At 46.8% G+C, this 25,358-nt stretch overlaps 1 protein-coding gene across 14 annotated transcripts in view; it reads right to left on the reverse strand.

The window, feature by feature from the left end:
• LOC144133263 (calpain-B-like) overlaps nt 1-25,358 on the reverse strand; it is an 82,779-nt gene that overhangs the window by 27,042 nt on the left and 30,379 nt on the right. For 11 of the 14 annotated variants that reach the window (XR_013315023.1, XR_013315022.1, XM_077666200.1 and 8 more), the window contains exons 2-5: nt 6,230-6,409; nt 5,358-5,427; nt 4,258-4,510; nt 2,524-2,692 (exon numbers count right to left, since the gene is read on the reverse strand). Coding sequence is in view for 12 of the 14 variants with exons in the window: in XM_077666200.1 (XP_077522326.1) it covers nt 2,524-2,692; nt 4,258-4,510; nt 5,358-5,427; nt 6,230-6,409 (672 nt within the window). In the remaining 2 variants the exon portion in view is untranslated. Of the gene's footprint in view, nt 1-2,523; nt 2,693-4,257; nt 4,511-5,357; nt 5,428-6,229; nt 6,410-15,754; nt 17,151-25,358 lie in introns of those variants that run through there. The other 3 variants (XM_077666196.1, XM_077666191.1, XM_077666199.1) reach the window with 2 other exon arrangements.

The raw sequence follows: 25,358 nt of genomic DNA on the forward strand, positions 1-25,358 counted from the left end.
ATGCTTTAAAATGGGCTAGCAAAGTACATATGATCTCCAACAAGGTGCGCTTTACCTGTGCACGCAACATCAACAACAAGTTGGAACAACACAGTTTTCTCACTTCACACGATGTGGTAAAAAATCCCTAGGCTTCAATTGCAACGGTGGCTTGCTGGTGCACTGGCCAAGCTTTTCAAACCAAACGGCAGCGGCCTAACGACACAGCACATGTGAAAATGCAAAGATGAGCAGCATTTTCTTTTTCAGGAAACAAAACTTACCGATGAAAAACACAACCAAAAGCAAAAATCAAGAGAAAGTGCATAACATAACAATTAGAAAACTAGGCAACAAAAATAAAATGCAGCCATCAGCAAGACTGAAGTTCAATGAATGTAATATCTCAACCAAAAAAAGGTCACATCGATCAGGCCATCAAACATTAACGTTCTAAGTTGCCCAAGTGGATGACACAGACAAAAATTTTTCAAGGAAGGCACTCAGAAGTGAGGCCATGCAGGAATGAAAGAATCATGATGACTAATAAACTGTGTGCTGCAGTCATTTACTATTGTGCAGTTGCTTGCCATTAAGTACAGCAAGAAAGCAAGCTCGGAGAGCATGCATCATATATGCAAAAATCTTATGCTACTGCAAGAAAAAAGATCAGGAAAAAGGAAGCACAGAAACTGACTCGAAAAATGGCAAAAATTGACGTGGGTAACTGCGGAAGTAGATGTACAACGAGGGCTTTTCAATAACTATGGCGAGACATTTTATTAAAAAGATATTTTGCTGCAGGCCACGTGCATAATGCGCTGAATATTTTATGTGCTCAATTCCCCCAAAGAAAGTAGTTTTACAAACAGCTTCAAAACACACAATGACAGTGATGACAATACTGTAACTCAAAAGACCTCTCCTTGCTGAACCATGTTTTCAAGTTTGAGAAGCCGCCTGGAGAATCCCCCAAAATCATCCAGAATCACCCAAAATCACCCAGAATCACCCAATCAACTAATTAACCAGGCAAACAGAGCACTCATAAGTCTTAAAGACTGGTCTAAATGAAACAAGTTAAGATTAAATACTAATAAAACCAAAGCTATTCTCTTTCGCCCAAATAATAGAAATGTATTCATCACTGAAGGTATCCGCCATAATAATTCAACAATAGAAATTGTAAGCTCATTTAAAATACTTGTTGTCGTCTTCAGGGAACAGATGTCATGGGATTCCCAAGTGGATCATGTTATACACAAGTTGTCACGAGTCGTTGGCTTGAGTAATATAAACAAACATATTTTACCTACCAAGGTTAAAACTGCATTATACCATGCATTGTTCTACTCGCACTTAAAATATTGTCACTTGGTCTGGGGAACGACAACCACAACATGCATAAAATATGTGGACTGCAGAAAAAAATGCTAACAAATATTTCTAACGTTCCTTATGACCATCCATCTCTTCCGCTCTTTCAGAGACCTAACATAATGACCATATATGATATGTACGCTTACCACTTAGTTGTAGCCTATAAAAAGGAAATTAAAAACAATGTAGATTTTTTGAATGAACTGGCTTCCTTACAGAGAAAAGAGAAAAAGCATTATCCCACCCGTAACCAACACATATGGAATAGAGCGTTATGTCCCACAAATTATGGACAGCAGATGATACGGTATCACCTTCCAAACTTGAATTCACTACATAAACATGGTCTTCAACTTACATCAGATTAGTTTTATCTGTGGCTGAACCTATTTCTTGATATGCTCTTGATATGTTCTAGTAGTAAAGGTTTGTGTAAAACCTGCATTTTGTAATCTAAAAAGTGGCAGCTGTATTGTTTGTTGCCTTTCCTTATTTTGCTCTGAACTTTCACTTTGTCTCACTATTTTGCTGCGAGTGGAAACAAAATCTGCTCTTTTTTGTTTTTTCTCTTTTTTTGTAAATTGTGAACTCACATCTTTTCTTTTATATTTTTTTTTGACGAAAGAAATTTCTGTGCATGTTTTGTGCAAATGTCCTCATTTTTGTTTCTGTGAATCTTGTGCTGACAATCCATGATTATAATGTGTTGTCGAGTGCACCTTTATTTTCTGTACATGCTACACTGTTCTGCTGATGCCTTTTTTTTTATTATTTCTGGGGGGGTGGGAGCCTCGTCAAGCCGATTGTCCGGCTTTTTCTTCCTACCTCCCCCATCACAATGGTGGAAAATAAAGGTGTTATTATAACATGACAGATAAAGAATCAATCTGTTAACAAGATTGCACAACTCTGTAATAGCGATAGTTGATAACTTAACAAAACTTACTTTTTGCTTACCTGTCACACATGAACAGTGCATCACAATTCTAACTAAAACTAGCTAGCTGGTCCCATCTGGAAGTTTCCGCTGATAATTTTTAGTAGCAAGTTATCGCAATGAAGCTAGCTAACCATGCTGTCACTGTATGAACTCTTGCAGAACATTTAGAAATTCATGAAACATGCATCAAGCATTCCATGCAACATGTGTGGAGTACCACTTACCGGGATGGAGCAGCTCATGAGGGAGGAGCGCTCATACGCTTTGAGCATGAGCAGAAACAGCTGCTTTGGTGGGTTCTTCAGGTCAATGGACTCTGTGAGGCCACCGGTGAAATCCTCCATTGCCTCACAGGCAGAGCCTCCGCTGAGGGCTTCATAGCTGCCATGAAGCCTGCAGAGCAGCCGGACAAAGCGCATCACTACAGCATAAAAGATGATAAAAAGGGGCCCCAATAAAAGGGAAGAGCTACAAGAGGCAAGAAACCGCCTTTACTCGCGTAGTGAAACCTTGAGGCCAGACACTCAAGAAACAAAAAATTTGACAATCCACCTCAAGGAAACTGGTCCAATGGATATTTTTTTTCCCAGCTTGCACCCTGCCACATGGTCAAATTCTGTTGTCACTGCAAGCTTCCTAATACCTTGAATGAACACAGTAACGATGACACAAAAACTCAACATGGTAAGCTTGCCAGCATCTGTAGATTTATTTCATTATCATCTTCCTAGCTTACCCTGATGGTAACATTCTGTACGAATGTTTCAGCATTAAAGAACTTCTCAGCAGATTACTCTGCTTTGTAGCTTGCAATACAGGTTCTGGAAAAATGTTGGTCTATTTTTTTTTTATAAATTACATGCAGCATCGAGACCGGTTTGTTGAGCACAGATACAAGGTACCTAGCTGCTTTCTGAAAGCATGGCTGCCTGAAAGTACAATCAACTATTTGATCAAACCAGTCTCAGGAAATTACACGAGAAGCAACCTTGACAATGCTTTCCATGCCTTTCTTCTTCCACATCTTGGCAGGTGGCGACTCTTGGCAGTTAAGCTTGCTGGCTTCACATTACCATGGCTAGCTGCCACGGTGGCTGAGTGGTTATGGTGCTCGGCTGCTGGCCCGAAAGACACGGGTTCGATCCTGGCCGCGGCGGTCGAATTTCGATGGAGGCGAAATTCTAGAGGCCCGTGTACTGTGCAATGTCAGTGCATGTTAAAGAACCCCAGGTGGTCGAAATTTCAGGAGCCCTTCACTATATGGCGTCCCTCATAGGCTGAGTCGCTTTGGGACGTTAAACCCCCCCCCCCAAACAAACATTACCAAGGCTAGGCTTGCAGACACCTACAATTCCGTAATTACTGGGCAGATGACAAATTATATTACTGAATTCATAAAAAAAGTGAACCAGAAGAAAGGTTATGTCCTATTTTCACAAGAGCTCCAACTCTTCAAACTTCATACAAGAGCTCTTCATACTATCAAGTATGAAGAGAGGGAAAGGCATCAGAAATTAGTAAAATGAAAGTTAACAAGTCTCATAAACCTCATCTTTTAACAAAACATGCCTCCCCACAATTTACCTTATTCACTCTGCCACAGCATATGTTCTTGGTTCAGATAAAACACCAAAGCCAACTTTTTGGGTTTTTGGGTTTATGGGGGTTTAACGTCCCAAAGCAACTCAGGCTATGAGAGACGCCGTAGTGAAGGGCTCCGGAAATTTCGACCACATGGGGTTCTTTAACGTGCACTGACATCGCACAGCACGCGGGCCTCTAGAATTTCGCCTCCATCGAAATTCGACCGCCGCGACCGGGATCGAACCCGCGTCTTTCGGGCCAGCAGCCGAGCGCCATAACCACTGAGCCACCGCGGCGGCACCCAAAGCCAGCTTTTACTAACATATCACAATAAACAGGCTGCAATGTTCACATGTGGCGGCCATATGACTTACTTGGCATATGCCTTCTCAAGCAGAGCACTCCAGAACTCATTCCCCGATCGTGATTTCATGAAGATCAGGCTCCCGTCCAGTGTCGGCAGCCGATCGTCCACCACGACATCGATCCACCGGTTGGCCTTCCAGATGCGGAAATGGAAGATACCAGCATAGTCCTGGTCGAAGGACTGGTCCTCGGGCACCACACGGTAGAAGAGCTCATCGTTGAGCGTCAGGTTGGCGGTCGAGGCAACCATCCAACAGTTCCCTGCAAAATGTCAGCCATGAGAAATCACACTCACTGTGCAATATTTTGAAATAAGCTATGAAAACAAACTGCTCTGCTAAAGCAGTACAATTGCTCTTGGGTTTGAAAAACTTCCTCTTGAAGCATTGCGGTCTGAGTATAAACTGATGCGAATGATGTTGCAGTGGCAGCATTATTAGTGGGGGGGAGGTGGAATTTAGCAGTGCACATGTATGCAATTCACAGAGCTTTTTTTGAGGTACCTTTAACCCAGTTTCTACATCTCTATGCATATCTCCAAGGAGGCTCCTACAAAAACACCCACAGCTTTCAATACAATCACAGTACCTGCTTGGAAAGTCAGAGCGACACAAAAAATGCAAAAGTAACTGAAGAAAAGGATATAAAGTCGAACCTCGTTATAACGAAACGGTTTATAAAGAAGCACGGTCAACACGAGCTATAACAAAGTAATCGGCAGGCCCCTTCAACTTCGTTAATGTGACGTTTTGGCAGTAAACTATACAGTTTAGTTGGGAACCACTTCACACATTCCTCACACAACAAACTACTTCACAGCCAGATATGTACGACAAAAATGGAAATGAATAATTTTATGAATCACACTAATTTTGTGGCATCCTGAAGCATGCATCATTAGTAGCCTAATCTCGAAGCAACTGAACAGGGCTCGGTTAATCTTGGTGTTTTAGAAAAATGTTTAAATCATGCCCAAGCTTGGCTGACTGATAATCCAGTATTTCCATGCTAAAAGATTCTCCTAGCTGCCAAGGCAATAAGTTAGGATCAGTGATTCAGTTTCAATTCGCCAAGTAGCAAACCCCGAAAGTGCAAAAGTTCTTCATACCAACACTTCCTTGTACGACGTCAAACCTTGATGCTCCATCCACAAAGAGCATTGGAGAGTGACACATATCCTGCATGAACATTAATATAAAAAGAATTAATGACACAATATGGCTTGTCTCCATCTACATCAAGGCTATCAAATTCATCACATTAGATGAGAAAAGCTAAGTTGAAAGAGCTGCTGTGATGGTTGGATAAAAACAGCATAACTAGCTCTTACAATCTGCAGTCAGCCGTCAACTGACAGCCTATAGTGCCTTGTGTCTTACATTCCGTTTGTTTGTAAGTAAAATCTCCGGAGGCATTACCTGCTGGCTGCTCCCTTTTGGTGATCTGATTTTAGGGTCAAAAATGGCTCATCCCAAGAAAGTTAAATGTTACAGGGATAAATTTTTCCACCATCAATGCAACTCTGCACTACTCCAGTTCGAAGTTTTAGTATCCCGACGTTTATAAAGATACAATGACAGAGAAAAAAAAACATTACAAAGAGTAGGCACACGTGAGCATGAAACATTTGCACATAGCTTGCTGCCATCTGACATGACATAAAAAAAGAAACTTAGCTGCTCACCATATGACAGCACTGCTATACTTTATTAAAGCTTGTACAGCTGCATTCTCCTGTGCCTCGAATATTCAGCAAGGTCTCATTCTACTCCAAAGACTGCATGTAAAATTGTTTCCACTCAGAACCTTCGTTTCAGAGCTAATCTTACAAATGACCAGATACTGAACTTAGCTGCCTGATTTTCCTCTCAGTTTTGCCGGATTATGTTCCAGAAGAAAAACCTGTGCAACATCCCTTTTGTGACTTCATACTTTGAACAAGAGAGAAAAACAAGAGATGGTGCTCGTCTTCCTACTGACCGGTGGTCGCAGCCATGTGATCGGGAACTTGGGGTCTTTGTTGCCCCAGACTGAGCTGCCCTTACAGGGGAACTCGGGGTCCTCAAAGAGCGTCCCATTGGCCAGGCACTCCTTGCGCAGCTGGTCAAAATCCTGGATGCGTCCACTGCGGTTCTTCAGGCCAGCACCACGCTCACCCAGCTGCAAGAGAGGAACGAAATGCGTGAGCTGTGAGCAACACAAAACTGGCCTTTGTAGATGGGCCACCGTTGCTGTATCCAATTAACACTAAACCACAGTTGCCAAAGAGCAGGCCTTTTTAAAAAAGCCCAGAGTTGCATGGTTTTTAAGCCAAAAGAAAGCACATGCCTCTCATCAAATAAAGCGATGCCAAGTTCTGGGTAAAGTGATATACTCATCAAGAAAGCACCAACAACAATTGGTTTGGAAAGGGTGTAACAAGGTTCTATTGGAGACAAAAGCCTGGTTGTGTAAGCCGCACTCTAAGCTGATAGCCCTGTTAAAAGCAAGGCGGTTTGTGTGATTTTATTTAAGTGGAAGTTATATTCACAAGCTACAAGAAAAGTGAAATGAGGTGACCGCTGGTAAACATGGTGCCCATGAGCAACGATCGCTTTTTACGTGCCCTATAAACTGTCTTATCAACAGTACAGCCAATATTTAGTACGCCAACGTATGCCAGACAGGGCAGCATTAATCATATTCAATGCATTCATTTAGTCCTACCAGGCAGTGCCAGCTGCCAGGGCAAGCTAGTGAAAGGCACAAAAATATGCATGCTAAGATTTCTTGAGAACGTGCTAGCATGAAATTTGTGCAGATAAAAAAATGCCAATACCAGATTTACTATGATATAAAGAGTGCTGACAAAACCACGAATAAATTTGAAGAAAGTGAATGCAGCACATGTTCGCAGCCGATAAGAGGTCAATTACATGGAAGCAAGTGCCCATGAAAGAGGACTCGAATTCGAGTCAGTCGCATGTAATTCCACTAATATCTGTCAATCTCTACCCAGCACTACCCCCATCATAAATTCATGCGGCATTATTCATATGCACTTGATGTATGTTAACCATTGTGCAACTTAAACAAATGCACATTCAGTAATTTGCCCAAAAAACATGATGATGCTTCAAATGAAACAATTACATTTTATGCAAAAGATACAAGATGTATCAGTAACGGTAAATTGCACACGCAAAAAAATTCACTTTGAGCATTGAGGAACTAACTAAGGCTTTCGTTAACCAAGGCTTTTCCTGATTACTGTACATTAATTCATCACGAAATGTGGATACCGACACAAAAATATGAGCCTCGAATCTCACAGACGGTAAGCTTTGTATTGTGAAAGGAGCACCACAAACAAGACAGAATCGGAAGCAATTGCCTGAGAGGGCTGTCTGAAGCCCACCACTCCAGACCAGCTCGGAGAGGGCTCGGACACGCTTCTCCGCAAGTTCCTTGCCTCTGCCACTTGCTTCAGCTCTCCTCACTGCCTGTATGGTACAGGACCGATTCAACGCCACCTTGAGCGCCTTCTCAGCCGATTTCTGGTGAGCAAGACGAATGCGCCTGACTTCATACTGTCTACATGTTATCTCGGCTTTCCCCCTCACGTGTTTTGCGGGCCACGTTATTGAGCATGTTATGGCTCGACGCGCCTGCATTGTGCACCTTCTTCCTCGCCGGTGCACTTTCGTCTCGGTGGCTTTGTATTCATCGTTATGACTCGTGACTGTTGGCTGTGCGGAATGCAGTGCAGGGAGAGTACTATATAACGATTCCACAACCGATTCCATGCCATTTCTGAACTTCCCGCCTTCACCATTGGCTGAAGTGACCCCAAATCCCGCATTCGCTCTGACGTATAGGGCGTGGCGTCACTTAAGCCAATTGCGAAAGGTGGGAAACTCACAAATGGCATCGACTTGGGAAGGAACCATTACACAACACCGACCAAGGCAACCAAGGTGACGAATGGCAGCGCTTCGAAGTCTGGGAAAATCATGAGTGTTCAACAGCCTATCACACCTTCCAGTTTCTGTGATGTCACCACTCACGTGATGAACTGCTCCGCCTCTCTGCCGCCAGTATGCTGAGTGTTTCAGTGAAGCGCACCCCTAATTTTAAAATAGCCTTTTTGAGGTACAAATGGCTTTTGTCGTAGAGTAGTACCAGTGCTGGCAGACTCATCAGGAAGACGGAGGTGAACTACGTTAACTAATAAACTGCTAAATTCCAATATAGTTCACTTTCTAAATTGCAGCTAGGCATGTGAATGGAAATGAAAATTGGTTTTTGGGGAAAGGAAATGACGCAGTATCTGTCTCACATCTCAGCTGACTATTGAAGGGGTGCTGTAAGGGAAGGGATGAAAGAGGGAGGAAAGGAAAAGAGATGCCATAGTGGAGGGCTCCGGAATAATTTCGACCACCTGGGGATCTTTAACGTGCACTGACATTGCACAGCACACGGGCGCCTTTGGGTTTCGCCTCCATGGAAACGCGGCCGCCCCGGTCATGTTCGAACCTGGGTACTCCGGATCAGTATAGCAGAGCGCCCTAACAACTAAGCCACCGCGGCGGGTGCATGTGAATGCAATTAGAGATTTGTGGCTGGCCATTTGTATCAGCCATATCGGTTTTAGAATTTCGAGCACGTGATTACCCTTGGCGCTATGCCTCGACAAGTTTGGCTATCTCGCGCGCACCATTCGAAAACCGTGTGGGGATACCAGGAGTTTCAGTGAACACGTAGGCAAAAAGTCTTTTCAGAAGAACTTACTGTAAGGCCCTGGTGGCGGCAGTTATAAAGATCAGCATATGTAGCTGATTAACTATAAATCGCTAATTGGCATAACTTATTAACACTATCAGGTGATTAGTGCCAATAGAGAGTTGGAAGCCATGAACAAGGCGATGAAAAAGTCATTCTGTAAAGCTCTGCAGCGCGAGGTAATCCGGCATTTTTTTTGTTGCCTTTTTTTCGCGCATGAGGTGCACAGGAAGTTCAGAGTAAAAGCAATGTCCGCTGATGACGTATTTCGTGCCTGCGACAATGTCAACAGCTCAGGCATGAACAGTTGTATAACTTGCGGCCAAAAAGAAAAAAGAAAAACTCTGTCCTATGTGAAATACATAGTTGAACAGCTAAGCAGAAGTGGTAACGGCGTGTTCCCCTCAGGGGATTACACTCTATGCACGGTGGGGCTATTCGAGCCTGTGCAGAAGCGGTACACGCCCGGAAGCGCAAGCCTTCTGGGGTAGAACTTGCACTTAAGCTGAGTGATTCATGATCAAGACGCTTCGCAGCGCAAAACAAAAAAAAATGGCGGTGCTTTAGCTCTGGTTATAAACCTGGAGTGACGCGATAGCTACAGCTGGCCGAGTGGAACTTGGTCACGTGACCAGCCGTGACGCCGCGCCGCCGGCTGCTGCTCCGCACCACGTGAGAGCGTGGCGGCGCAGCCACCGCCACGCTGAAGGCTCGAAATGCTACCGTAATGTAGCTATCGCTACAAAAAAATTGGCGGTGGTTTAGCTCTGGTTAAACCAGGAGTGACGCGATAGCTACAGCTGGCCGAGTGGAACTTGGTCACGTGACAGACCACGTGATCAGCCACGGCGCCGCGCCGCCGGCAGCTGCTCCAACCAACCACGTGACAGCGTGGCGGCGCCGCCACGCTGAAGGCTCGAAATGCAACCGTAATGTAGCTATCGCTACAAAAATGACGGGAGAGTTGACGAAATACAATACGCAGGTTAAGCACTAAATCAGGGAGCTTCGTTGTCAGAAGGCACACAGCCAATAACAAATGGCTGAAATGACAAAAATCAGTGAGCTCATTTTTCTGCGCGCCAAACAGTTACGCGTATTAGGGTATGACCCGGAGCGGGTGGAAACGGGGGTCGGGAGGGGGGGGGCACATACTGACTGGCGGCCATTTCTCAGCGTTGGCGGTTAGTGGGACAACGGACGCGCCGCAGTTTCGCGTTGTCCGAAGCCGTGCGTTTTTATGACGTCAGCATAGTGTGGCTCGCGCTTTATGGCGCGAAGATCGCCAGCGCGCCGTCGCTCGCTACCGTGTGCAGATGTGGGTCACCCGCACATAACACTCGGAAATGTACGCCGTGAAAGTCGCCGCAAATGAGTGAGCCGTCGACGACGACGTGAAGATATCCACCGAGCGGAAGCGACAACGGCGAAATCTTGACGAGCAACGTCGCGATGCCGTGATATGAGGCAACGGCGCCAAGATCAGGAAGTCCGCGCCCCCGATGCCAAAGCCGCCGGCCGCAAGAGCTGATACTACGCCAACTCGTTCGGGTTTGCTCTAGTCATAGACGTTCTTCTTCGCGAGTGTTTTTTGTTCTATCGTTATTCGACTCGAGTGAGTGAGTGAATAAACTTTATTGCTCTAATAAAGGAGACTTGCTCCTTGCCCGAAGATTGCCGATGTCTTCCAGGCTGAGCGTGGTTGGCGCCCCTAGTCCAAGGCACCACTGTCCCTGGCCATCCGGCATGCGTGGCTCACTAGGTCTCTGTGGACCTTGAGCTGTCTGCTGGTTATCCGGTCCTCCCACTGCTCCGCATTTGGCTCTTTGTTACCTCGGAAAGCTACATTGTGTATGCATTCCCATGTGAAATTTTCAGGCGATTCGGCCGAATTTGAAGTAACGCAGCATTTGCTGATGAATGGTCAGTGTTGCATGTTTGTTATATGCAAGTCAACCACCTTAACACCTTTTGTTACACAAAGTTCAAAAATGCACTTCAATGGGGGTTGCTTTTTGCAAATTTAAAAAAATGGCGCTGGTGTAGCTCTGGTTACACCTGGAGTGACGCGATATAGCTACAACTGGCCGAGTGGAACTTGTTCAGTTGAATTGCAAAGTCAGTTTTTCGCCGCTCCGTTTCGCTGGGTGTTCCTTCAACATCTTCGTCCCACTTGACACGGCGCATGCGTACAGCTGTTGCGCGCCGCGCCGCCGGCAGCAGCAGCTACTACGCATCACGTGGCTGGTCACGTGACCAACCAGGTGACGAACCACGTGATCAGCCACGTGACGGCGTGGCGGCGCCGCCACGGTCACGTGCCACCGCCACGCTGAAGGCTCGACATGCTACCGTAATGTATCTATCGCTACAAGAAAAAAAAAAAGACGACCGCGTGATGACCACGACAAAGAAAAACATGATGTGACTGCGATAACGAGCTTACTGATGCGAGCAAGGGCGATTTAGTAGTGCACTCTATACTCTAAACTAAAAACAGTGAAAAGAGAATAAGTTGTCCTCTCTTACAACTTACAGGTACAGAGGACAACTTACTCCCTTTTTACTCATATACAGTATTCGTGTACAGAGCATACTGAAGCGAGATATAGGGAGCGGTGTAGTGTTTGGGAGAGCGTGTGCACCAGGAAGTGCCGACAAAGGTGGAGATAGCAGGAACTGCATCAGTGACGGCAGAGCTAATAAAACGTCTTGTATTTATGCAGGGTGTTTCGCCTAAGACTTTACACAATTTTAAAAAATAGGCTTTTTGAGTTAAAAGACCGTTTTTTTTTCGGCATAACATATCGTCAGCGGTGTAGTACATCAGAATACAGCTAGGACGTGCTAACTAGCAGGCTGGTTAACTAATATTGAATAGTTAATTTTTCAAGTATTACTGTTAGGCTCCTTATTTAGTCAAAGGCATGTAGCCCACCGTAAGTAATATCCATAACGATTTTCAGAGTTTATAAAACACGCTTACCCTCGGCGCTGTGGCCCAACAAATTTTCACCACACAGAGCCAAGATACGTGCGCTTTCGAGAAGCTTGCAGGCAAAGCAACCTCTCCAGTGCACGTAACTCGTCAAAATAGGCAAATTTTGATGGGCCACAGCGCCGCAGCAACCACCTTTTCGGAATTCTAAAAACTGATATGGATATTACTTACGGTGGGCTACACGCCTCTCAATAATTAAGGAGCCTGTCGGTAATAGTTAAAATGTTAGCTATTCAATATTAGTTGAACTCTAGATAATTAATTAGCCTAACAGTAAGAGTAAAAAACTTTATTCACTATTAGTTAACCAGCCTGCTAGTTCGAACGCCTCAGCTGTATTCTGATGTACTACACCGCGGACAATGCTATATCGAAAAAAGCGCTCTTTTAACTAAAAAAAGTCTATTTTTAAAAATTGCGTAAAGCCTTAGGTGAAACACCTTGTATAGCTGACTTTTACGTCGGTCATTCGCTGGGTTAACCTCCGGTTTCTAGGTGGTTTCTGCCTTACTATCAATTTAACATATTTCTTGCATAAAGGATAAGAGGCTCAGCTATTCTGAAGGAGCATCTACCTCTTTTGTCCATCCTTTTGGTCACAAGGGTGCCCGCTGATTTTGTGGGCTGAAGAGAGAGATTTTGTGGGCAGTGATAAAAATTAATACTTATAAGCAGAAATCCACTGGTTCTTTTCAAACATATCCAGAAATTCAAAATTCCCTCAGCCCGCCGCAGTCAGTTGTCTCAGCAGTAAGCAGGGTTGTTGAAAGAGCACTCGAAATCACTTCGCGGCGTCTGAGACATTCACATCAGCCAGCTACTGGTATCTCTTTGAAACGGGTCAGCGCTTCTTTCAAAGAAATGCTTAACCAACTAGCCCAGCACCAAGTTTTACTAAAGCTACTGGTATCGCGCACAAGGAGATCCCAAACTCAAGCGACGCTCCGTCAGCGAGACGTTGCTTAAAGCACCGAAGCAAATACGTATCGAAACGGAAGACACGTATGGTTAACATCATATCGTCACTGCTCTACTCTACAAGTTCGATGCTAAGCTGTGCCCCAAGACAAATGAGTTCTGTTGTGTTGGGTTTAGTGGCGCATAAGCATTAAGATAAATGGAAGAACGGTGAGTACAAGACAGATGTAAAGAGCGCGAAAACACCAGCATTAGAGCTTGAGTTTTGTATTGCTGCCGTCCATGCATCCGCGTCTGCCGTTTACAAGCACACGATTCACGATGTGACGCCGTGCTCAATTCAGAATATACTCGATAACTCGTCTACTTTTACAGAGAGAGAGAGAGAAACTTTAATGTCCACCGATATAAGAGGCACCCCTACCTTCCCAACTCAGGTACGCAGACGTTTACACAGTAGTGTTTTCTTTCGAAAAATTTCGAAGGCGAAATTCTAGAGGCCCGTGTACTGTGCGATGTCGGTGCACGTTAAAAAGCGGTGGTCGAAATTTCCGGAGACCTTCGATCACTACGGCGTCCCTCATAGCCTCAGTCGCTTTGGGACGTTAAAACTCCATCGACCATAAACATCAGTATTGACGAATGTAAGTGAAATTCAGCTCTTGTCACTATCAAAATAACGCAGGGAAATGCAGGAAAGCAAGAAACGATAAACATTATCGTAAAGCAGGCGAATCACACATATTCATGGTTTACTGCTGCCTGAACGCACCCTTCTCTCTTTTTGCTCGCTACGCGAGACCAAGGTTCTTCTTTATGATAGAGGGACCTTACGTGCGGCTGTCAGTTCGAGGTTGTTGTCGATGTTATAGGAGTCCTGCACATCTCGTAAGTTCGTTACCACCTTCAAAATGAGCGCGACCTATAGAACGAAGTTCGCTGAGTGCGCTTGCTGCGAACGCCAACCCCTGGGGTTCAGTTTTTAAAGCAATTCTGTGTCGCTCTGCCATTCTGTCAACAGCGTCATACGCCGAGCCGGTCATGACAGCCACGCGAAATTATGGTTACCTAAACAGCCCACCGCCTTTTATTTCAAGTATCTGATTGTGAATGACATCTAATCGAGTGCATTTCTTAAGTTTGGTACATACGTATATATTTACACACCAAACTACGTCGCAGAAAATAATTTAGCAGATGCGACCATAGGCAGCTTCAATATATGATCAAGCGAATTAGCGACCGCGTCCTGAACCACTAATGAGCGGGAAAACATCCGCAAGAAAGAAAAAAAAGGAACAATGGCCTTCAGACGGGATGAACCTTTCGCATCGTGTCCGGACGAGATAGAAAGTTGCAAGTTGGATTCACATAATTATAAAGAAGTACTGCGGTAAGTGTCTGTGAAGATAAACACAGCCTGAAGATGAATGTCACCCGCAAACAACCACGAGGCGAACGCCCGAGAGGCCGACGCCGTCCAGCGATCAATAATTAGCTCCCAGCTTGGCCAGATCACCCTAATGGAGGCCCTGCTGTAAACAGCCGTCTCCCGAAGAGCAAGGGGCGGGTCAACAAAGCAGCAAACGACAAGCGGAACGTCAACGTCACCCATCAGGGTGCGTCGAATATTAACAACGTGATTTTGTGGTTATTAAACGTGACATTGCTCCACTATATAAGTTATTAATGCGAAACCTTTAGGCTATGTCGGCGGTTTCGTGTCATCAACACGTGTCCGCAGCCATTGTGGGGAACTAGAAAGAAAGAACGTCTAAAAAGTGGTTATAGGTTATAATCGAAGGAGGATGATGTGAAGATGCGGCGTAAAAAATTTGGTGACTATCCAATGAATAATTAATTATTTAGAGCCAAAAAAATGTGCAAAAAGTGGCCGTGACCAGGGCAAAAGTAGCGCCAAATTTAAAACGCCAAACGTGTAGTACCACGTGACCGGAAGTGTGGGCGGAGCCAACGCCTGGCGCCAAATTTGAAATTTTGGAACAAAGCGTGGTGGTAATTGGACGAATTGCACAAATTCTCAGGCGAATAGGGGGGGGGGGCAATAGAGGCAACGATGAGCAAATAGGGGCGACGAGTGCCGGGGAGGCGTCAACGCTTTCGCATTACTCCAATGCGGGTTACCGCAGTGATCTCAAATTCTGTCAGACTTCGGCATTCCTGTTCAAGCGCTCCTTAGGCGAACGAGCCCGCAAGAGGCGACCCTATAAACACACCCCACAGGAAGCGCCCGAGACACGCTGACGGGATGAAGCGAAGCAGGCAGTTCCGTCGGAAAGCGCAGCCGCAGGCAGGCCCATGCGTATACAAACACACGCACCCCCCCCCCCCCCCCCCTTCCAGGATATCCTACTGCCCCATAGTGGCTATGTATCAGTAGAAGCGCGCAACGCTGCGGAAACTACAGCCGGCGCCAGCCAATCACAGACCGACTAAAACTTTCCAGCGGGCAAAAACGATCCGTGCTCGGCCGGACGCTGAGCGAACCGGCCAATCATGATCACGAAAAGAATCGATGACTGGCCAATCGCGCGTCATTCTTCTGCGCTTCGTGCATTCGCCTCCTGTTAGCACCAAGCTGTAGGCTTATAAGCTTGCGCAATTCCCTCCGCGCTCTTGCCGATGCAGCGTATTACTCGTATACACTCCAGGAGACGCATAAAAAAATAAGAGGCCATTCGATTACTACGGACACAAAGTATTACAGCGTTCGCAGCCATCGATCGCCATCAAGGAGAGAGAGCTGTGAAAGCAGTGAGCCAGTGCCTGCGACAGAGTAGTCCACAAGGCCTGGATCAGCTCACCTTTTTCGTCAGGGTCTTGCGCCGCCACATGTCGGAGAACGTCATGCTGGGATTTCAAGGACAGCGGGGCCTCTCAGACGTTACACACGACAGAGGGTCGTCAAAGGCCGCAGTTGTAAACCTTGGCGCACGACGGTCTTCAAACCTTTTAACGGACGCTAAACCGAAGTGAAGTCACTAGCTTGGAAACTCGCTCGACGGGACGTATCCCGCGGACGAAGTCCCAGTTAAGAAGGCTCCGCGCAAGCGTAGATGCGGACTTGAATTTCCCGGGTGGCGTCCGGAAAAGCGACAAGCAGGGTATGGTCGTCTAACGGCCCAAAAGCGATGAAGCGACTACGTCAAGATGATGAAGACTAGTAAGGTTCCGGAACACCGGGAAATGCAGTCATCAAAAGGCGATACTCCGGTGCTCTCGAAAAATGCAGGCGCCTTTCAGACTGGGCAAGGCTGCTAGTATGGAAAGTCGTGAGGTGCGCGAACTGATATATGAAAATCAAATCGTGGCCTACTGGCGAACAACAAGTGTTCTGCTATACCCAGTGCAGGGGAGAACTTATCTACTCACCTGCGACAGACACAGACTCAGCAAGACTGAAGTTTTTTTTTTTTAGTTTGAAAAACACGAGCCGATAGTGCAATATGTGCAAAACTGCCGAGAGAAGAGAAGATATATACCGAGGACGAGGTCTAAAGCAGCGATGCCGACTATCAGAGTGAACAGCCTCGGCAGCCCATATAGGTCAGGCTAGAGCCGGAGTCGGACAACGCCCTGTCCACGGGCCCTGGGTCGCGCGGCGGCCCGGGCGAGCCGGAGAGCACGCCCGTATAACGGGCGCACGTGCGCTGACGAGCAGCGGAGTTCGTGGACGAGGAGTTGCGGCGAGGGTGAGGAAGATAAAACTATTAAACTGAAAGCTACCCTTGGTTACGGTTGATCGGAGGAGTAGCAGGCCGTCCTCGAAGGACGCAACAGGTGCTCTCCCAAACACTTTTCAAGAACCGTCGAGCGGCAAAGTCGTCGACTCCGAAGCCCCGCCGCTGTTTTGCAGAACTTCAGTCGTGGAGTGCACAGGCACAAACACCAACCGGAGGGTAGTACAGTCTTCGGGACAGCGTCGATGAAGAGCCCCGCGAAGGAACGAAGAGATCGGTGACAGCGTACACGAACTACCAGTCGCCGCCGAACCAACTCAAGTGGCGCACACACACAATACCACCGGCCTTTTATAGCGGAGCCCGCGCGGCGGGGTCACTCCGGGCTCGGACCCGACGCTCCTCCGGGGGGGCCAACCAAGCACACACTCGCAAAATACGCAGCTATATATCCCTCGAAGCAACAGGCAGCAGCCATCCACCACCACTTCTCGCGCGTTGCACTGGCGGCGGAAACTGCACTCCGTTCGCGCACATAAACTGCGCGGGGTTTTTTTTGTTGTTTTTTTTTTCGCCGACTGCGTCGAGAGGAAAGAAAGCGCCGGTTCTCCTAGGCGACGAACGCCGTTGCCGGGAGGTCTTTCCCTCCTCCTCCTCCTCCTCCTCCTCCTTCCGTCGCCCGACGGAACAGCAGTACGCGGCAGCAGCACGACTATCGCCTCCAGCGAAAGCTCCCACCCTCTATTTTTAACGCTAAGGCAGGCAATATGTTCGGCGCGAAAGAGGGACCGGCAGCACACCATACCATGTTTTCCTCTCTCCTCCTCCTCCCCACTCTCCCTCCACCCAAGCTAATGTACGCGGGAAACTACACCCCTCCCCCTTCTCTCGCCCCCCTCCCCTCGTGTCTGTGACCCCGAAGATGCGGTGCAAAACAGAAGCCCTCAGCTAATGAGCGCACATACACGTACACACAGAAAGACGCGCGTCTCCACTTAGCGCGAAATGTGTGCGGTCAATAGAGTTTTTAAGTGAATGACCGCGGGCGCGCCGTGGGAATGTGTTTTCTCCGCACTTTTTCTAATGGTAACTGGCGTCGAGGCGGCCGAGTTACGAAATGGGGTTTCCGTTTTTTTGAGCAACTTGTTTTGCTCGCACTGCCAGTTGCTTTCGCGCAGTGGTTTCCCCGTTTCCTTGTGACCTCGAAAGGGGGCTCTTCAAAGGACGAACAAAATTATGTGTTATGTGCACGACGAGAGACGGAAATAAGTGTACCCCAGCCCCAGCGCAGCAAGAAGTCGTGCACAAGACGCACACGTGACTGCGCTGGTATAACAAACGTAGAACAAACGACGCACATGAGCCAGCGCCGTTGTCTCTGATAAAGTGCTTCCAAAATAAAAAAGAAAAAGGCCCAGAAGACGAATGCATACGACAGTGTTTCCCTCATGCTTAATCCTATAGTCACCGCGTGAAAAACAAAAACATGCGCGTCTTCTGCGGCAGCCATGCGTCATACTCGATGCCTGTTAGACCGTCTGCTTGGAAAGCTTCTTCTCGCAATGAAAACAAGCCAGCGAATGAGCGCTCAGGCAGCCAAAACATTTCACACTGGTGAATGATGAGCTGTCGTAAGCGGGCAGCAATGCAGTGAAGAAAGCAATGTGGCCTTCAAACGGGCAGTGAGAAACTACAATTGATGTTCTTAGCAAAAATCATTTGCTCGCCTCTTTGTTGTCATGTTGACGCTCGATCGGTTGGCAGCAAAAGACGAATTTTCTACTGAGAAAATTGGATTTAAAAACGGTACATTTTTTTCTCCCGCCGCTACATTCAAGCTATTACAGTCACGTCATAACCAAAACTGACTCCGTGATCACCGTTTGCAAGTGAATGGAGGTGTAGCCTGCCCTCAAAGATCCGCAAAAAATCGGTTCTTACCGTTACCGCACTTTGCTTGCGAAAGCAGCCTTTGGAGGCGATGCACCTCCACTTCATTAAAGCAGGAAAAACCGGCGCGAAAGACAGGACAAGAAGTAAAGATGTTTACCCCGTCTTTCACACTATTTTTCTTGATTTATTCATGAACCAACCGGCTCCGCAGTACCCACCTGCATTTAATTTTTCTTAACCTTTTCTAGCTTTACAGAAGCTTCGCACACGGTAATCTATCTCTAGCTGTCATCCTGCAAAGCAAAAAAATCCATTGCTGGGATAATATATCGCATCCGTTAAGCGCTAATTCAATGTTAATTCATTCGCCCTTCGTTACTGGATAAAACGACACCAGATGCCCCCCTCCCCCCAAATCACTAAAATGGGTCAGTCAGCTAGACGGACGGCACGAATGAAATAGAATAGCCGGAGAATAACGGTTATTATATAAGACTGCATCGCTATAAACAACAGTTAATGAAAGCCGTAAATACAGTGTCCAGGGACGATTACAGTCGGACGTAACTCAAGAACGAAGCGGCAAATACCTCTCAAAGGAGACCGTCCAGCCAATGGCAGCGACCAATTTTCATGACGTCGCAGTTAACCGTGGTTAATCCCCTCTCGCGATTAATTTAGCGTAACAGGATTAACCAGTGATTAACTTCGACGTCATGGAAATCGGCCGACGCCACTGGCTAGAGGGCCTCCTTCGAGAGGCATTCACCGCTTCGCTCTTGAGTTGTTTCCGACTACAGTGGAAACGCCAATAACACGTCCAGCTACGTAAACAATTACCTTCGCAACTGAGACCCGTAGACAAGCACCGGTCAGCGATACGTCCACCCTTACAAACATGGTCTATAGACAGTCTATAGACTTCTTATAGACTACTGCCTTTCTATAGATATTTATTTTTGTCTATTCATAGTCTATAGACTGCCTATAGACAAAAGTCTACTAAATGTGCATGGCCATAAATCTATAGACTGGCTATGGGATTTGTATTGCCTATAGACTGTTCTCTAGGGTTTGTCTATAGAGAGTCTATAGACTTTATAGACAGAAGTCTATGGAAAGCCTATAGACAGTCTAAAGAAAATTTTGTAAGGGCGGTGAAGCCCACTCTACGCGACTGTGGAGCTCTACACACCTGAGCTTGGCTCCACGGCGACACGTGGGTCGGGGGTCGTTGCATCATTAGCAAGGGGCACACGGCGCCGACGGAGGGGTGTGAATAAATAATTGCGAGCCGTCCGCAGTTGTAACGGAGCCAAGTCTAGCTGTGCGTGACCGAGGTCACTCGAGCCGCCGCCACCGCACGCGCGGTCGTGCTCGTCGCCGAAGCTGTGACGTCTCGAAACCCGACAGCGATCAGGGCGGAGTGTCGTTCTAGGGCAGAGACCCGGCACAGCTCGAGTCAGGCACTGTGCCACGCCATTCAGGTGTCAGTCAGCGCCTTCGAACATTGCTGGATTACCGATGTTCCCTGCCAAGAAGTGACTGAACGACAAGTCTCGTTCTTTTAACGCATGAAAGGCTGCAGTGAAATTGTCAGTTTGGCCCAAACATGGTCAGTCCCCGTGGGTCTCAAACCGTAGACCTCACCATTAGGCCAAGAATGCAGCGATTCTGAGTGAATCTTGAAAGTATCAGAATTACGTGCACGAGTTTACTAGAGCCCTTACAAAAATGGTCTATAGACAGTCTACAGGCATCTTATTAACACTACTGCCTTCCTATAGATATTTATCTTTGTCTATTGATAGTCTATAGCCTGTCTGTAGACAAAAGTCTACTAAAAGTGTACGACCATAACTCTAGAGATTGTCTATAGACTGTCTATAGGATATGTATTGCCTACAGACTGTTCTCTAGGGTGCGTCTATGGAGAGTCTATAGACTTTATAGACACAAGCCTATGGAGAGTCTATAGACCGTCTGAAGAAATTTTTGTAAGGGATGCACACGATACTGGTTTTAGTGTTACGACAAATCTGTTCTTTTTGCCGAAAAAGAGCTCATGCTCCATTGCGAGCAGTGCGGTGGAAGTCTAAGAGACAAGGCGCTACAGGTATAGGAGTTCTACTTTCAGCTGACGGATAGGAGGTAGTGGCTATATTTTGAGCGCAATCCACCGTGCAAACCCAAACTAATGTAATAAATCGGCACGGACAATGTGGTACTCTCAACTCTTTCTCCTAGTGCGTTATAACCGCGCATCATAGCCCCAAATAAAATGATCTCTTGGTGTCTTTTGCGAAGCTTAAGAGCGCTTTAGAGCATCGTGATTGAATGTCTCGCTAAGCCTAACTGCAGACAGATGGATTACTGCGCAAAACATATAGGAGAACCACAAGCAAATACGACGAAGCTTGACGCTCTGTAGCTATACTGAACTTGAAAAAGGGGGCACCAGTTCAACATGCGCCAACTGGCCCAAGAGCAAACGCTTTGGAGTTCTAGCTATGCTTCTTCTTTAAGTTAACACCCTACCGTAGATTATACGACTCTGAATTTCTTAACGAGAAGACGTTTAAGATAAAGCCTCAAAGTTGCTTCCTGCCGACAGTCACCTGACAGTTGCAGTGCAGTATTAGACTAATACAAGCCCTTGTTTAGGAACTGCTGAGTAGTGATTCAGTCAGAAAATAAGCCTGGTCAACACCTTGAAAGCAACACTGCTATAAAGTAACGCCGAAACAGTCCCGACATATAATTGGAACGTCGCTTCAGGCACGCAGCTAAGGGGGGGAAGGGGGGGGGGGGGACCTAGTCCACTTCCCGAAATCAAGATTCCCTCATCCCCTCTCCCACTCCCGCCCTTTACATAAGATCACCTTCCCTGGGCCCCACTCTGAAAAAAAAAGAAGCCTAAAAATCCACAAAAATTTAAGCGGAAGGCTCGTATTTACTGTTGTATGCAGTGCGAGTTAAAAAGCTGAATTCCTCTCAGAGCTTATGTGTGCAGCCGCTCTAAGAGTGCTACAAGTTACGCAAATGTAAACGTAACCTTGCGATTATGTAACGAAGCGATTAGCAGGAAGATGAAAGTTGAAAAAAAATGGGGGGGGGGGGGTGCCTGCGTACGTCACGATTTGTTGCAATAAAAAAAAGAATGAACTGTCGGCTTAACTTTAAGCTGCCAAAGCCGCGTCTGCGTAAGCTTCAGAGCAAGTGGCTGCACTGCATGTAACTTGCTCTTGCTGCTGCAGTTAGCTGCCGGATCTGAGAGGCCGCACTTCCACCGCTGGTGAAATCAAGAGCCAAATGACCTTGGGTAGTAACACTCACAGTATACTTAACGCAAGCACACAACCTGTAGGGCTTTTTCAGAAGCCACTAACGCAATAAATCGGGGACAAAGCCCTGCAGTGCCCTTGATCGCAAATGTGAAACATTCGAACTGCTCTCGCACGAGGAACGATTTAAAAAAAAAAAAAACAGGAAAGCACGAAATAGACGCCGAAGGGGTCTGCCAAGTCTAAAGGACAAAGTTTACGAGACCTTGCACGCTGACGATGGGCGGAGAGGCTAAGTGGCGACAGCCAAGGCAACGTTTGGCATTTTGCGAACAGCCGTTTACCCAACCACTTCGAAAGCAGTTAATCTTCCTCCAAGAAAGGGGGGGGGGGGGGGAGTTATTGTGAAATCAAGCGGCCGCGTCACACAGGCGACACAGCGTCGCAACATTTTGAGCACAGTGTAGGGAGTATACAAACACGTCACACTGGTCGCCATTTTGACGTCCATTGAGCACGGCGATTGGCCGCAACGCACGTTGAATCGGCTTCTCGCCACCTGCTAAGGGCTTTGCACCGCTTAAGCTGTGCGTTGTACCACAATATGGCGTCCGTGACCTGACGTGAACACCGTGAATAGTATGACCAGAAATACAAAGTACGCTTAGGTGTTTCTATTTTCAGACGTTTCGAATAAAGAAGTTTCTTCCGTTTATGCACGAGCACACCAGTGGCATTTGCCAGCACATGTATCAAGTGTCACCTAATTTTCCCTAGGTAAGTCGTGAGATGAGTTTGATCGCCGAAGTGTGTTCCGTATTATTATGGCCATGACTGCGAACTTCCAGATCACCCCGACTGCTTTCTGTCAGAAAGTCGAAACAGCGTTATCCACAGTGATTTCTAGTAGGCAGAAAAATAAAATAACAAAACTAGAAAGCTACGCAATGAAGTAAGCCAGCGGGAGTGCGCGTATTCACGTAACCCAATTTTGTGTAAAGTCCTAAATGTCCTAAACGGTGGCTATATGAGAATGAAATGAGCAAATAATTTAACGAAGGTAACTAAGCAAGGCAAACGCTGTATACGACGGTGTGACCGAAGTCTGAAGCAACTCAAGTCTCCTAATCAAATAATCACCACCCTGCGAAGGAAAGTGAACAGCCTGGAGATGCCAGTATCGCTAAGTTCTTCAAAGCTATCAGAGAAGGTATAGCCTACTGTCTATCACGATCACTGACCCTCACGCCTATAAACCGCCCAACGAGTCGGTGCACATCGACGAGTCACCGCCGCGCACTAAAAATTATTGCTTAGCGCCACGAAACGCGGGGAATGAACCGAGAAATTTTCACACGCATCCGTGCAAGCCCTTTATACCCACATCCCACACATTACCTTCGCTGCAAAGCAAACCGACGCACTTTTTTTTTTTAAACAAAAATCCACGCTAGAGGCGCAGAACCCACGTATACACTGCAGCCCACACACAGATCCAGGCATCGGAGTGCGAACATCCGCGCTGTTATCGGGCCACTTACGCGCGGCGTTGTTCAGACGCGAGTGACTACAACCGCGCTCCGCTTGACTCATCGCGCTCCGCCGCGCCGCCAGGCGGCGCAGGTCGCGTAAATATTTCCCTTTGAGCCGGGCCGCGCAAGCGAGGTCTTGGGCAACAACCGCGTGTCGCCCCCGTCAACGTGTCTTCTTCGCACCTCCATCTCTTGCGCGGTTTATTTTGTGGTACTACGCTTTTTTTCCCTTTTATTTTCTTTTTGGTCATCGTCCGCGCTCCAAAACCCACGAAGCCCGCGAGCGAGGGGTCCACGTCCCTAAAATTGGCTCGCTCCCGCCCGCCCGCGCTAATGCCCAGGGCGTACGGGTATAGGGGTCGGCGGAGTTCACTTCGCGACGCTTACGCAAGGGGTCGCTGCCGCCGCTGGCGCAAGGGATTGTGGGGGGGCAGCCGCTGAGTGAGTGGCGGCAAAACACGTTCTCATTCAAACAAAGGCCGTAAAAACGGCGCATCAGAAAAGAAATGAAAAGACCCGGAGAAGGGGAAGAGAAGGGTGAAGAAGCAGAGGGCGACGATGGAGAATAAATACTAGATCTTCTCGGACAAGTATATCATAAAAATAGATATAGTGTGTGAGAAAATGGCGCCGAACAAAAAAAAAAGTAACTGTTTAGAAGCGAAATGAAACTGAGCAGCGTGTTGCACGGTGCTGTAAAGAATGACTTTTGACGATGTATTAGCAAGCAATTAGTCACTTCCGCTGGAAGCATTTAAAGCGGCCGACGACTTCCTTTTTTTCTGGAACGCGTCCGTTCGTGCTTGTGCGGATGCGAATGGATGTAGCAGCATGAAGAAAGAAAGAAAGAAAGAAAGAAAGAAAGAAAGAAAGAAAGAAAGAAAGAAAGAAAGAAAGAAGAAGAAAGATGGCAAAGCCAGAATTCACGTGTGCTGATAAACATGATTGCACGGAACCCGGGATATGCTTAATTGTTCGGCTAACTGATGACTGATATTAGATTTTGTTTTGTTTATTCCTTCCCTCCACTTACAAACACGAATGCTGATTTTGCTGCTGGAATGCTGACCCGTGCTTCGTACTGCATCGGAGAGATACGTTACAAGAACAGCCACCGAGAAAAATTGTACACTATAGTCTGATACAGCTCAAGTACAAAGCGACGAATACCCCTTAAAGGAAGTCATCCAGCCAATGGTGTCGATCGACTGTCATGACGTAGTTCTTAATCCCCTTGCGCCCCTTAGCGTGACACGTCACGACAAACCGGTCGTCGCCATTGGATGGAGGGTCTCTCTCCTTTGAGCGTAAATCGTAATTTCGTTCTTGAGTTGCGTCAAACTATAATTCTCTAATTTGTTCCTACTAGTTAGTTCATCGTTCTTACTAATCTGCTTCCAACCTCAACACACGGAAGCATAAAACGGAGCGTATTCAGGGGGAATATTCTAAGTATTTTTGTTCAACACACGGAAGCATAAAACGGAGCGTATTCAGGGGGAATATTCTAAGTATTTTTGTTCTACCCGTGTTGTACGTGCGTACTATTCCAACAGAATCGTTTTCACACCTGTTCCACTATCAGCGAACCTAAAACCGGAGAATCAGCCGGGGGCTTAGAAATCGCTACAAGCAGTTGGGGCATTACTTCGCTTTCCAAGCGGATTCTCGACTCACGGCTATATGATGCGAAAAATTGGTGATGTGTTTGCACATTTTCGCACCTCGCAACCAGGTACCCCAATCTTTACCCACCATAACCCCAATGGAGAGTACCGCGTCACAGAATCATCACTCTGTCCGACTTCTCTTCGTTTCCAGGTTAATCTCTTATTACAAGTGAATACGTGCCCTCAACGCCATAGTCGTATACAACTCAAGAACGAAGTGGATTTTCCCCGTCAAGGCCCCCTTTCCAGCCAGTGGCGTCGGGACGATTCTCATGACCCTGCTTGGTGACATAAAGCATGGGGGCAGATGGAGAGAGGGGATAATTCTGACCATCTATGGCATTTTAGC

Source organism: Amblyomma americanum, chromosome 5, assembly GCF_052857255.1.
Source record: "Amblyomma americanum isolate KBUSLIRL-KWMA chromosome 5, ASM5285725v1, whole genome shotgun sequence".
Taxonomy (NCBI): domain Eukaryota; kingdom Metazoa; phylum Arthropoda; class Arachnida; order Ixodida; family Ixodidae; genus Amblyomma; species Amblyomma americanum.